General features: G+C 37.4%; 1 protein-coding gene across 2 annotated transcripts in view; it reads right to left on the bottom strand.

Annotated features, from left to right (window-relative positions):
- The window catches only part of LOC132398003 (intermembrane lipid transfer protein VPS13B-like), a 1,044,617-nt gene that overhangs the window by 183,213 nt on the left and 845,554 nt on the right, over window positions 1–15,850 (bottom strand). For both annotated transcript variants that reach the window (XM_059976892.1, XM_059976883.1), the window contains exons 34-35: window positions 5,186–5,894; window positions 2,205–2,342 (exon numbers count right to left, since the gene is read on the bottom strand). In XM_059976892.1, coding sequence (XP_059832875.1) covers window positions 2,205–2,342; window positions 5,186–5,894 — 847 coding nt within the window. The remainder of the gene's footprint in view (window positions 1–2,204; window positions 2,343–5,185; window positions 5,895–15,850) is intronic.

Raw genomic sequence — 15,850 nt, forward strand, 5'->3', positions numbered from 1 at the left:
ATTAACTAATTTGTTGATGTCACACAATAAATACTACATGAACAAAATAAAAAATATTAAAATGTAACTACACTTGGAGGGTGTATCAAGAAGCACTTATGATTGACTACCTTTCCAAGATGAGTCCAGGTTGAAATGACATAGATTGTCAAATCTTGGTCATATAACTCATTTATGTTATTTGTTCTAGAAATATTCAGTGTCATTGAATTACACAATTTTACAGTGCAGATAAACTTTGAAACAAGAGTTATTTTATACCAATCTAATATCTCTTTAAGTGGTTTAGTGTTAAATTTTATTTGAATTCACTGTGATGAAACTAATTGAATATATTAACTTATACCAGTTCAAGTTTAGTTTGAAACTGTTTCCCTAATCAGAAGCACTAACTATGGCACTGTGCTATGTTGCTGCTGAAATATCAAAACATTACCCGTCAAGTGAAAAAAGAACTTTTAATGACAGCATATCATTACATTAACAAATGACCTTAAGTAAATTTTAAACGAAGCCTGAATACATTACAATACTGCTGAACTCTCTTTCTCACATGTCAGCTCCCTTTAAATCAAGAATTATTACTTTAAACAGTGTCACCATGCTTAGGAGCACTGCAAAATTGGGATCAATTGGGCAAATTCCTGAAGTTATATGATGCCATACCTGCAGCAAACATCAGTACAGAATGAAATGTGTGGGTTCGGTATGCATCTGCTCTAATGCTCCTTCACTATGGGACTTTTTTTTACTGCAACACCAATTACCCTGCTTCAAATTATGAAGGGCCAGCATGCCAGGATAGGGTCTGCATTCACCCACTCCTTGGGGACTTGACTTGGTTGGGAATGGATTTATTACTGTTTCACACATGGAATGAAGTTTGTGTCAGATGAGGCCAGTGACACATCATATGATTCAAATTAACCTGTTATAGGCGCTCTGTAGGGCCAACCACTGTGTAAAAATGATGACTTTTTTTTCCCCTTTAAAAAAAAATACTTGATGGAAACCAGGGATGCCAGGCCATAATGGTTCCAATTTGTTCTAACTAATCTATCACCTGCCAGAGTTATTGCTCTAGTGGGTTTCTGGTCACGTTATTCTGCAGCTTTTCGGGGAGTCGTTGAACTTGTTAATGGATGGAATTATATCCTTTGCTAAATTCAGGACTCTCTTGAAGAAATACTTATTTGGTATCCTGAATGAGCAGGGAGCAGAGGGTCAATCAATCACATACAAGTTTATAACAGCTGCAGTAGAACTTCCTTTTGAATTATGTAATGTGTAACATTTTGAATAAGGCAAGTAATCTCCTTTTTACCATAATGGTAATACAATGCTACTATTTTTTAGGTGAACAGGATGCCAACATAATATTTTATTGCTATTTTCTGAAGACCTATATAAAACTATGTCTCTCTGGCTAGCAATAAACTAAAGTAAGCCGTGGAGGACCTTAAATTTCTGGCATTAGAAACCAAGTGGAATGATGGATGGACTTACGCCATCAATTTATAACCTGCACAGGTATGTTATAAATCCTCCATTTACTTACAAAATACGCTGTTATGTTCCTATCACCCAGGTCTGGGTGTTGCTAGCACCATTTCCTGCGGGAACTATAATGTATACTCACTAATACTGGGATCCTATTACTTCAATCTGGAAAAAAAAATATTTGGTTGGTGATTTTGCCAAATGTATGGAAAAATGCCTCTTCATGTGGTATCAAGTGCATTGCCATATCCTGCTATTACCCATTCATTAGTGGTTTCACTGTCTAGCTACTTGCTGTCACTGAACTCAGCTTGTCATAATACAGAATGACTGCTGGGCTTCCTGCATGTTTAAATTGAGAGATTAGGTTTCTGCTAAATTGCATATGCTTACCTCCTTCTCCTGCCAATTGACAAATTGTTTACAACATACAGCGCACTCGGAAAAATATTAGATCTTCACTCAACTCAATTAAGGATTACTGCTCCAACTTGTACCACATAAAACTAAATGCACAAAAGTAAATGGCAGAGATCCACCCAAGGATCTGTTTAGCCGTGCTTTCTTACTGGCACGTGTGTAAGATTGTGAAGAGATTGGGAGATGCACTTTAGGCAAGGTATTGCAGCCAAAGGCAGCTCCCACACTCTGCGGTTGTAAACAAAACAAATTGTGCATTGGGATATTAAGTCTTGTACTCTTACCTGGCCCATTGAGAAAGTCTTTAATTTGCAAAGACAGGAGTGGAGGGGGAATGCCAGCTTTGAGATCAGCATCCCCTGGAACAGTCTGCAACCAAAACACACTGTAGTCCAAAGCTTCTGGAAGGGTCTTACCTGGATCTACAACAGAACAAGAATGAAATTAAAAAACCCACCACTGATTTTTTTAAAAGACTGAAATGTAAGCAAAAAGCACAGCCAAATTTGACATACTGCTTTAAATATCAGATATAACATTTATTCCAGTGAAAATAATTTAACTTGTATAAAGATAGTCTTCAGCTGGTTCTGCTTGTTATAAAATATGAATCTAGCTGCCCTCAAATTGAATTGGACAAAAAAAAATCCATTTGGATAAAACTAATCTCTGCTAAGTCATAGCGAATGAAGTTGATTTTCCCTTTGTCTGTTGAAGATAAAAGGCCCCTGTCTATCTTAGTTCAATGTACTTTCATCAGCTTACACAGTATGAACAGGAAAAGCACAGCTAGACCCTTTCAAAAGACAATACTCAGGAAATTTGTTGGCATCCACTCCCATCTTGAAAGCAATAAAACTCTGCCAAAGATTTTGTAATCCTGAACTCAAAGTGAAGTGCCAGTCAAGCTGTGCTAAATTGCAAAGTTATTGTGCCATTTCCAAAGCAATCAACAGATGTTGTTCCTTCCTGGTCCTTGGATCAATGTCAAGCAGCTCAATATTCACTGCAGAGACTGCAGCTATTTAAACCTGTAGTTCACTGCAATCATCTCAAGGATAATGAGTGATGTGTAATAAATGTTCTTACATTAATACTTACATGGTGTAAATCTATTGGTATTATCAAATTAAATAATTTTGTTTTAATTTAATTGCCCTTCATCATCAATATCTAACACAGGCAAATAAATCCTTCTTTGCTCCAAGCTTTCTTTTAAGATCCAGAGCTCTATGCATGACCAACATAGATAAACATCTACTGATGTCTAACTTACACATCTTCTCCTCTTAACCACAAATAATCAACTTCCATCCCTCTTCACAAACACTAAAGTGCTCCTGATTACTCGGCTTTTGTTATTGCCAATAGAAGGTTTTGCATGTTGTAATTATTATCATACTCATCAATATCTGTACACAGATTTCAATTCCAATCAATGGATGTTATAGTTCAACCAGTATTTGCTATTGCCACCACAGTTACCCATCAGTAATATTATCCAATAGATTCCTCTTAATCTAGCAAATACCTTCAAAGAAAAACTACATAAGACATGCAAAAACGCAGGACTGCAAAGTAGCACAACAGTCAACAAGGATTCCACTTAGATCCAGGGGCCTGGGTACACCTCAGTCTGTGCTGAGCTTACATGATCTTCTAGTGACCTTTTGCTTTCTACCTGGAGTCTAGTTCCTTCCCAAAGACATGCTACTATAAATGATACCTTGGTGCAGATATGTGGTTAAGAAAAGACAATTAAAGGATAAGTGAGAGAGAATGGAATATCAGGCTGTAAGGAAATGACTAGAGGAGGAATGGGATTAATGGGATTGCAGCCTGAGAGCTGGCAAGGACCTGATGGACCAAACAGCAGCATCATTATAAATAAGTGAAAGCATAAAAATAATACAAGGTAGACTGCTTTACTTTAACAACTAGCACCAATACAAGCATAGTTTAACTTTCTTCCATGCAATCAGTTCTATCTTCAAAGTTCAGAGTAAATTTATTATCAAAATACGTACATATTACTAAGTACTATCTTGAGATTCAATTTTTTGGCAGGCATTTACAGAAAAAAAAGAAACAGAATAGAATTTTCCAAAAAGCCAAATTTTCCAAAAAGCCAAATAAACAGACAAATATTGACCTACATTCAATGTGCAAAAGACAAACTGTGCAAACTGTACAGAATTATTGGAAGTGAACCTGTAGAATAGAAATAGTCATATTTTCCAAAGGGCTTAGCTCAGTAAGTGATTGCAAATTCCTAATCCTTTGCACAAGCCTTTAGGGGCCAAAGGAAGCTCAGCACACTTTGAGTATGTGCAGTCACCCACCTGCTGTGCCTGTATTTTAGCACTTTCAAAAAGAACCTTATACTCATGTGACCTAAACAAGTAAGAGTCTCACAATCTTAGTGTTGAGGGGACACCTTTAATATGTTAGAAGTGCTACCTTGGTCTCAATAACCTTGACAAAGCTTGGATCCAACTGACCTGTGGTTTTCCAGCAACATTTGGGGACATACTGTAAAAGCAGAAATTCTTCCCACCAGATCCCTTGGCCTCCCAAAAAGCACTCCAGTTATCTGAGTCTCACACATCCATTCCCCTCTCAACTTATGACTTCCCCTGAGAACAGAATACAAAGCCAGATTTCTATTATGTGCACTGCTCCATACTACAATGCTCTGTAGGTTCTAGAAACCCTCTGATGCCCAATGCTCAATTCTCTTAAAAAGCCCAATCTATTCAATCTATTCTATTCATTCTATGTAACTATCTTAAAAATTGAATAAAAAATATTTTAAAAAGCCCAATCCTTCTCTGAAGGCCAATCCACTTCCATAAAGATTGTACTCCCATTGATATCCTACCCAAAGCACAAATATCTTGATGGTAAATATCCAACTCATGTCTGTCTGTGATTCCTGTCTAGGAACTCCACCACATGTCAACAGCCAAAAATATTTTCAAATTGAAGAAAAAATATCATAAAATTGAGAAAAATAATTAAAATGAGTACTGTGAAATTCAATTGAGTCTCCTACAGTCCTCTGTTTCCTGATTTTCCTATTTGAAGTATCCCCAGTTAGTAAGGCACACCCTCTCATGACCCTGAGTCTCCCTCCCAACTTCTAGAAGATAATGTCTTCATAATATTCCTCTCTCAAAAATTCTGCTGCTTATGCTATATTTTCATTTTGATAGTAGGGAGTGATGGAAGGTTAATGAGAAGAGGTAAATAATATTATTCTTACCCATACATTTGTAGTCTGGTGGCACAGCTTTCAAAGTGGCATCAAAAAACGTTAGCTCCACCTTCTGCTTCCGGTGGTGGCAACTCATTAGTAATGAAGGCTGGGCGATCACCAAGTACAGGAAGGGCTCCAGCTGAAGATCATTTGCTCCTCTGCGGCCTGGTTGACGGACTATTGTGATTCCAAGAGCCTGGCGAGCTGAAGACCTGCTTGGTGTGTGGAGACTCTCCAGTGATAAGTGACCGGTGACCTTCCTGGTGGACAATGGTGAATTACTATTCAGGACGTCGTCAGCTGTCATTACTGAAATTTCTAGCTGGCTCACTTTATTCTCTGGCACCTGTTCGGTCTCAGTGCTTTTCAGGTTCAATGTACTTTTGCTGACTTTGTCACTGTCTTTCTTCTGTTGGCTTTCTTGTTGGGTCATTGCTTTGGGATTAATTGTGAATGAGTAGGTCATCAGTGAGATACCACCAGCTGTAATAAATACATCAAAAGGGATAAAATTTAAGTTCTTCACAATGGAAGATTGGCGGGAAGGCCTTGCAAGCCGGTGATGACTGGTTCCACTCTGTTGTTCAATCTGCACAATCCGAATTCGTGCACTATCACTTCCAATGCCACTGTCCCGGGCTCCACTGTGTCGTGAGGAAGCATCCATAGAAGCTCCTTCTGGAGAGGCAATCTTATTCTGATCTTGATGAGACGTCTGCAATGGTAAGATGTCAAAAATTACATTTAATAGCAACATGTTGGCTTTAAAGTTTGGCAGTTCCTACTGTTCATTTGTACGATTGTGTTAACAGCATACAAGATCACACACAAAAAGCTCTTATCCAACTTTTTCCAATAACTTTGCCCAGGATTTTGACTGATACACAAGGCTAATGGTGCAATTCCATATTTAAAAATAAATGAGATTGCAAATTCAGGCAAGGAGAAGAAACACTACCCAGGTGTCAAAAGCCTGAATTTCTGTGCTCCACTATTATCTTCACGTGGATGGCATCATATCGGTTAGATCACTGTTGATACGCATTAAACATCATAAAAGTGGTGCATATAAACTAAATGATGCATAGATATAAGAAGATATTCATTGTACTTTAAATTCCATCCTTACAATTATCAAATAAGCATCTCATTTTATTGACTAAAAATGCAAGCAATACAGTATGTGATGCTTCAGATGCAGTCTCACCAGGACACTTTACAAATATCTTTACTCCAGTTCTCAAAACCTCTCATGATACAGCCTAACATAACATTTACCTCTGTATATCCTCAGCTCACTTGCACTAACTTTTAGTTATCTATGCACAATGACACCCAGGCCCCTTTGAACCTTAACAATTTCATATAATTTTTTAAAAATTCTGCATTTTTATTTTGCGGATCACCTCATATTTTTTCGAAATTATATTCCAACAGTTATATTCTTGCCTACTTATTCAGCTTGCCCGTAACCCCTTGACATTTCTTTACATCTTCCTCCTACTTTTAATTCCACCTATTTTTGCAAACATCTGCAAACATTGGTGACCCTTAGCCAAATCATTGACCCAGATTGTGTAGAGCTGTCACCCAAGCACCAATTCCTGCAAAACTCTATTGGTCATGGCCCATTAATCCATGAAGCACTATGGTAAGTTGGCCTTTTTCAGATGAGGCACTGAGTTAGAGTCAGGAAATCACCTTGCAGCTTTATAAAGCTCTGGTTAAGCCAATCTGAACTATTGCATTCATATCTGGTCACCCTATTATGGAAGGATTTAGAGGCTTTGCAGAGGGTGCAAATGTGGTTCACCAGGATGGAAAAGGCATGAGCTATAAGGGAAAGCTGGACACACATAGGTTGTTTTCTCTGGAGTGGTGGAGGGATAGGTAGGCTAGACTGTTGGTATCTTTTTTCCTAGGGTCATAAAGTCTTATATCAGAGGGCATTATTTAAGGCGAGAGGGGTAAGATCAAAGGGGATGTGAGGGCCAAGTTGTTTTTCACTGAGAGTGGTGGGCGCCTAAAATGCATTACCAAGGGCAGTAGTGGAGGCAAATACAACAGTGAAATTTAAATGTTTTATATATAGGCACATAAATCTACAGACAATGGATTATTTTGACATTATTTTGGCAGAAAAGATTAGTTCAGTTAAGTTTTTTAACTATTAGGTTAAATAGTTTGGCATGATGTTGTGGACCGAAGAGCCTGTTCTTGTGCTGTTCTGTTCTATGTTCTAATTCCATTCTTTGTTATCTGTCTGCTAACCATTTGACAATCCATTTCTGTATATTACCCACGTGATTTAAGCTCCTGACAAACCTCTGATATGGCATGTTACTAAAGCCTTCTGAAAATCTAAATATTGGTTCTCCCTTATCTATGTTTCTATTAATATTCTAAAAGAATATATAATAGATTATTAAAACATAATTACCCTTTCATAAGTACAGTGCCTTGAAAAGGTATTCAGCCCCACAACTATTTTCACATTTTATTGTCTCGTGTTCTAAATTTAAAATATATTGAAATAGGATTTTTTGAGCTAATCTACAAAACATAGAGCTTCATGTCAAATTGGAAGAAAAATTCCAAAGCCTGTTAGCAATTTACTAAAAATTAAAAACCAAAATTGTGAGGCTGAAAAAGTATTCATTCCCTTTGTAATTACTACGCTAACTTTCATTGAGTGCAATACTGTATATTACCTTACCAACTCACCTAATTTGTTGATGTAGAAAATTAGAGGACCACCTGAATAAATATCCCCACTCACTGTAAGGTCCAACATTATGGTAGATTTTCAACAGATCAAACCAAACTGAAGACAAAAGAACACTGAAGACAAGTCAGGGAAATAATAATAGAAAAGCACAAATCTGGGGAAGGGTACAAGATCGTCTCAAAGGCACCGAATATACTTCAAAGATCAGTGCGGTGCATTGTGAAAAAGTGAAACAAATATAAAACCCAGTCACCCTGCCTAGGTCAGGCTGCCCCACTAAACTTAGTTGCCAAAGAAGAATGGCACTGATAAGAGAGGCTTCTGTGACACAGCAGTTAGTGAGCTGCAGAAATCAGTGGCTGCAACTGGGGATGATGTTCATGAATCCAGTCTCTAAAGCCTTGCACAAATAGAGAATCATGCAATAGTGACAAGGAAGAAGCCCTAGCTTTGCAAAGCACCATTTAGAAGATACAGTAAAAATGAGGAAGGTCTTGAGGTCAGATGAAACTAAAGCGGAACTTTTTTGATCTCAACACTAAGCAGTATATGTGGCGTAAATCTAGTACTGCCAGGTAACATCAAACCACTGTAGGGTATGGTGGAGGTAGCAGCCTGCTTTGGGGATGTTTTTCAGCAGTACAGACTGGAAATCTGGTCAGGATTGATGGGTAGCTGAATGTTGCTAAATAGAGAGAGATCCGAGATTTTAAAAATCTGCTAGACTCTGCCAGAAAGATTAAATTGAGGAGGAAGTTCATCTTTCAGCAGGGCAGTGACCCAAAGCACATTGCAAGGAGGAATGGGCATATCTTGCTCCATCGTGTTGCACAAAGCTAATAGAGACCTATCCAAAAAGACTACTGGCTGTAAAAGCTGTGAAAGGTGGTTCAACTAAATACTGAGCAAAGTGGGTGGGGGGTGCATACTTTTAAACCGCTAACATTTCAGTTTTTGAATTTTTAGTTTTTCATGCTTTAAAATTTCCCTGTTTTTGGGACCTGCTGTGAAAAAAAGAGCATGTAATTCACAAATAAACATTCTCAGTTAAATTAATCAATAACCCTGGTTGTGATACTCAATTATGTGAACAGCGGGTTAGGGGATGAATACTTTCATAAGGCACTGTAAATGCTGAGTCTACACTACTCATTTCAGCCGAACAAATGATGTTAGGATAGCAGGTTAGTTGTTTTCTTTTCCTCTCCTTTATGATAAGGGGCTCACACTTCCCTCAGTCCAGTCCACAATCCATGGAACTTTGAAAGATAACTAAAGCATTCATGGCCTCAGAAGCTCGCTTTCTCAAAACTTTGTGACAGTAGCCATTTGTTATTTAGTTAAACAGAAGTTTATCTTTTTTATACCTTTTAATGATTTCCATGCGACTTCTGAAACTAATTTGGAGAGCCACTTAATTAGACCAAAAGGTACTGGTCCTGATGTGTCCCAATCAACTGAATCCACTGTATTTCTTTAAATTTTTGCTTTGCATGTCCACCAGTTAATACAGTTTCCCAATCAATCACACAACTTACCTCTCAGTTCCCTATGTTTGAATTTAAAACTTAGTTCTGGATTGAACTATATTACTTTCAAATCAATGCAAACTTATATCATGTTATAGTCATTCTTCACTAAAGGTCACTTTATAACAAGATTATTAATTAGTCATTTCTCATTGGACAGAACTTGAATAAAAATAAGCTTTATTCTGTTTGGCCATGAACATACTGATCTAGAAAAGAATATTGCATACATTCTGATAAATTCATCATTTTCCATATTATCTGTAATTTGACTTGTCCAGACTATAAATAAAATACAATTCCCCATTATTACTCTATTACTGCACTTAAAATTTCCTGATTTACACCTTGCTCAACATTACAATTATTATTTGGAAACCTTTAATGAATAATTCCCACTAATGTTCCAGTCTTTGCCTGCTTCTTAAACCAACTAAATTGAATGCATTTCTACATCTCAATCTATTTCTTGGCTTTTCCTACAAACAACACACACAGATGCTTTTCCAGTGTGTTAATGTCTCAGATACACGTCTCTTTCCCTTTCTCTGCCATTATCACTTAATACTTTCAGTAATTAGTTGGTAAATTCAAAAGTGTGTGGTCAAACTATTAGAATATCAGCTATTAAAACATACTCCACCACAACAATACCAGAATTATTTTGTAAATCTTGGAAGTAAAATGTTTCTTCATCCTTCCCCTGGACCACACAGGCCATGCTCTCTTCTCACTGCAGCCATCAAGAAGGTACAGGGGCCTCAGGACTCTCAACACTAGGTTCAGAAACAGTTATTACTCCTCAGCCAGAAGGCTCTTGAACCAGTGGAGATAACTTCACTTGCCCATCACTGAACTGTTCACACAAACTACGGACTCACTTTCAAGGACTCTTCTCAATACTGTTCTCAATATTTATTGCTTACTTATTTATTATTATTTATCTTTTCCTTTTGTTTTTGCAGTTTGTTGTCTCTTCTACATTGGTTGTCTGCCCTGTTGGGTGCACTCCTTCATTGATTCTATAATGGTTCTTGGATTTACTGCAAGAAAATGAATCTCAGGGTTGCATGTGGTGCCATGTATGTACTTTGATAAGCATACTTTCAAGGTGGATGGTGGAAAAGTTTAAATATGATATAATGGACAACTTTTTTCACGCAGATAATGATAGGTTCCTGGAATGTGTTACTAGAGGTAAGTGGCGGAAGCAGCCAGTTCAGTGGAGTTTAAGAGTGTTTTAGAAAGACACATGGATGTGAAGGGAATGGTGAGATATGAATGACAGACAGGTGGAGGATATTTCGTATAAATTGGCATCAAGATTGTCATCATAGGCCAAATGGCCTTTCAAGAGTGGTATTGTTCTGAGATTTTAATACAAAGGCTTTTATCTTAACTTGAACTGCAATCATTCTTCCATACTGAATACATCTGGGATTACCTGATTACACCATTCAAAGTAGCCTGCTTTGCTTTTTTAAAAGATTTCCAGTATCTTCTTATACCAGTCACTTTTATATTAACTTGAGTTACAGGCAAATTGCAAAAGTATTATTCAGATCATTGACCTCCCTGTTGGATCTTAGTGGCATGTGGAGTTTGTACTTTAATAATTGGAAAGTAGCTCTCCATCACTTATAACAAATATACAGTGCATTCTCCAAAAATCCATCCATCTTACTCTAATGGAAGCAGTCTGCAATAATCTTCTAATACTGCGTGAACTAAGTGCAAAGCAATTTTAGAGCTATAGAGCAGAGAAACAGAGCCCTCAGCCGATCATGTCCATGGCAACTGCTGCAGGCAACTATACTAATCCCATTTACCTACATTAGCTCCATTGCCTTCTATGCCTGACTAGATGATTCTTAAATGGTGTAAATGTACCTGTCTCCAACACCCTCTCAAGAAGCACATTCCAGTTTCCAACTACTCCTAAAAAGTTTCCTTCAGATCTCCACTAAACCTCCCAACTCTCACCTTACCCTCCGCACTCTTGTCTTAAACATTCCTACTGAGGGCAAAACAAAATTCCTACTCTAAACCCTAACAATGTCCCTCCACTCTAACATTGTCTGTTGATTAACATTTCAAATATCTAAGTTTAATTTTTTTTGTTGGCACTTAAGTGGAGAATTTATTTATTAAGAGACAAGGTAACAGTCATTCAAACCCATCGAGTTTCAAAAGTGCCATCCCATCACTGCACTTCCCCCTCTCATTTTCCTAGTGCCCTTGCAATTCAATCTTTTGCACAAGCTCATCAACTCCACTTCCTTCTTTTTTGCTAGTTAGCTCTAATAATAAGCAATTGCTGTATCCAGTTCACCTTTCAGGGATATGGGAGGAAAATGGAACACTAGGGCAAACTTGCACAGTCAGAGAGAAAATGTGAAAACTCCATACAGACAACAACTAAGATGGCTGTACCTATAATTGGAAAAGTTCCAACCAAATGCCTTGCACAGTGTCTGGCTCTATGTGAAGAACAAAACGATTAAGAAAATTTGAAGAAGTAGCATATATTTAAAAAATAGCTTACAGGTTTATTAACACCTCAGGAAGTGAACAAGGGGATTGTCATGAGATGAGCACATGACCAACTGACTGTAGGCAGGTGACAGCAAAAGTAAGCAAAACACAGAGCTCCTACTCTCTTAACCAACAATGGGTAAATCTAAGACTGTCCAGTCAGGAGAGGAGAGAGACAAGGCAGTCTGGAATTGGATTGGGATCAAGATCAGAATGTGTTAAAATTGGGGATCTATCTGGGAGTCAGGGATAAAAGTGAAAAGAGTTGGGGCAGTCAGGAGCTGTGTGACTGAGATCAGTGGGTAGAGGAATCAATTTGAAGAGAAATTAAGTTTGCACATGTATACAGATTCATTGGGTACATATCGAAGTCAGACTACCGGGTTTCTGGGACTTGGGGCTTCATTACAGGAGAAGACTATGCTTGAGCATATGCTCAAGATCACAAGTTCCTGCTTGTTGGAGGTGAAAATGGGTTTGCACTGTCTCCACATATCTGACCAGAAACTAAGTATTTAGTTAAATACAAAAAGGTGGCCAGTTGAAAATAGATATCAGCAAACTGTTGGGACACGAGACATATAGAATGATTTACACATTCAAAAGAGTGACATACTTTAAAAAAATGCTAACAACATTACTTTCTCTTTTGGGAAGGAATTCATCTGGGCTAGCAACAGTAAAATGTCCAAGTAGCTTGCACACTGGTTGCATTCAGCAATAACATAAAGCTATAAGAGTGAATCTGACCAACATTAATGTCTTCCCCATGTTTAGTGATAGCTATTGAAGACACATTTCTCTCCCTTTGGTTCTGAAAACCTTGCCAAATAAGTTTCCTACTATGAATACTACTGGAATTGTTGCTATCACTCAAAATACTGCAAAACTCCAATGATTGGGAGCATATTGAAACTTTATGTAAATTGACTAAATGGAGGAAAACACATTTCTTAAGTTAAAATGAAACAAATGGGAAGATGTGATTGGCCCCTAATATGGGTTAGTATGCAACTGATTGAGCTATAACAGACTGCTGCACATTCTATGTTTTTTAATCACTGCAGATGTTTCAAATTATTATATGTTAAAACATATTTTCTACTACCCTTAAAGTATGAAGCTTCTGCTATGAACACATCAGAGAATTAAATACATATTATTGCAACATTGAATATAAAATTTCAGACCTCCAGGCATACATTAAACAAGTTGGCAAAGTATTAAAGAAAATGCTTTGCTTATTAGATACTTCCTATTCTAAACAGTGTCATCAAAAACTAGACCAATCCATATAAAAAGCAATAGTGTTTCCACAAGAATCCTATGCCAAAAATTCTGTTTCTTCCAACTAATGAGTAAAGGATGTGTCCTTTTTATACAAATCTGAGATTTTTTTTCCAAATAGCCACATTAGGAGGCATAAATATATGTTCCATATGGGCTTGTTTCATCAACTTGTGTTGGTATGATTCTGGAGATCTACAGCATGATAGCATTTAATAATACTTCATTTGAAACAGAACTAAAGATAAAAATCCCCCCTTTATTCAATTGAGACCAAGTGACTAGAATCTGCAACTCTAGATTCTGCCATTGCTGAAGAAACATAAAAGAGATTAGAAATTAACAAAGTTGTGGTGTAACTTCTCTTGATCCACTAATAGATTTATTTAAAATGTTATCTTAAAACAATTTGTTACTCATTTGTATCAATGGCATTAATGATCACTCAATCAAATTAACTCTAATAGGCTTCGAGGTTGCTTCATTCTTAAAAGTGTTGTGGAGGTTGAGGGCAGAATTAAAAACTGTAGCTGTGGTATTGAATTTATCCTAGTCGCAAGCCACTTGTATCAGAATATGAGAATTGGAAGTCCTTTCAACTCACTTGTTCAAAATTAATAAGCTCACCGAGAGAGCCAGTTTGTTAAATAACAATTGTTCATTTGCAAAACAGGAGGCTAATATCTTTATTGGGCAGTTATCTGAAGCCATATCATAAATAATAATGCTCTGAATAGTTTCAAGCTCACAGAAAAGCTTCATTATTGAACCCTGAATGACAAATTCTATTTGCTAGGTTATTTTTCTATCTACGAATTATGGCAAAGAAACTACAAGATATAATGAAAGTCCTGTTTAATGGTTTTATGCCATCAGAACAGCAGCAGTTTGAAGCATAGTTATTGTTCTCCCTCGAATTTACTGCTCACAAATACTGTACCATATTTGTGTCATGGCTTTCAGACCCCAACTGTTTCATCAAAATCATTAATTTCTAAGTCTTTTGCCTTAACCCATTGCTTTGTTGTACCTCAAAACACATTTATGAACTTCTCCATTAGCTATCTAGAGATAGAGTCGTACAGAATAGAAACAGGTCCTTCTGTTCACTAATACTATAGCTAACCATCAAGCACTCACTTCAACTATCCCTACATTAGAGGCACAAGGGACTGGATGCTGGAGTCTGGAACAAAAAAAACTGCTGGAGGAACTCAACAAGTCAAGCAGCAACTTTGAGAGAAAAGGAATGGTCAACTTTTGAGGTGGAAATCTGCGTCAAGACTTCTGATACACTGACTGCCCATTTCCCTTCATAGATTCTGTCTGACCTGTTGAGTTCCTCCAGTATTATGTTTTTAACATTGTGTCAATAACTTCTTCACTCCCTCCAGTGCAACCACATCCTTCCTACAGCGTAGTGACCAGAAGTGCACACAATATTCCAAGTGCAGTTGTTGCTGTGTGAATGAAGTCACTGGAGAAAATTATTGGTAGATACAAAGCGGCTTCTTTATTTGAAAGAACAGCAGGTATCATATGGAGATGCTTTCAGTTGAAAGGTCTGCCAGCCCAACGTGGAATTTGATGATATTTTATGTGCCAAACATCAAAGGACAACTCCATATTTACAATGTATGGACAATGCTTTGTTTGAAACCATATACAACCTTCACACCTCTTGATTCGCATCCATACCAGAGACATCAACATTGTCTGTACTGGGATTCACAGCTTATAGGAATCCATTGTTCAGAGGCCCTCCAAATTAAATTCACAATACATTTACTTGGTATTCTATGTGCTAAACATAAAGTATACTTACAAAGTATAGACAATGCTTTCTTTGAAACTGCATACAAACACCTCCCTTTTCACATGCGCACCACAGACATCCAAGTGAATTTTAATCAGCATTGACTGGTCTGAGATTCACAGCTTTTAGAAACCTATTGTTCAGACCTGCACTCCAAATAAAATCCATAATACATATTTAAAGGCAGAAGACTGATAGCCAAAGCCATTTGCTAAATGTAAATGACCTAAACCCAAAAATCACTCCAACACATTTTAATACCCCAAGTTTTATATTCAATGTCATTTGCATTTTTTACAGCCCTATCTAGCTGTGTTGTCACTTTCAGAAAAAAATGGACTTGAACTCTGGTCCCTAGGTTCATCAACCTGCCTTACTGCAATGCCATTTACTGTATATGTCCTTCCCCTATGTGACTTGTTAAAGTACATCACCAGACATCTATCAGGATTGAATTCCATCTGCCAATGTACTGCCCTACTTTCCATCTGATCAATATCCTGCTGCAGCCTTTGGCAACCTTCTTTGCTATCCACACCACCACAACTTTCATATCATACTCTTATGTTCCCTAATCATATCTTCTCCATTCTCATCCCAGTCATTAATATATACTATATAAATGTTCCAGCATCAACCACTCTGATGCACTACTGGTGATCACAAACTTCCAATCAGAAAAGTGTCCTTTCACCATGAGCCTGGAATACCAAGCCAACCTGGAATACTAATTAGCCAGCTCACGTTGGATTGCATGTGCCTTGACCTCTAGGACA

The sequence above is a fragment of the Hypanus sabinus genome, chromosome 1 (genome assembly GCF_030144855.1).
Source record: "Hypanus sabinus isolate sHypSab1 chromosome 1, sHypSab1.hap1, whole genome shotgun sequence".
NCBI lineage: Eukaryota > Metazoa > Chordata > Chondrichthyes > Myliobatiformes > Dasyatidae > Hypanus > Hypanus sabinus.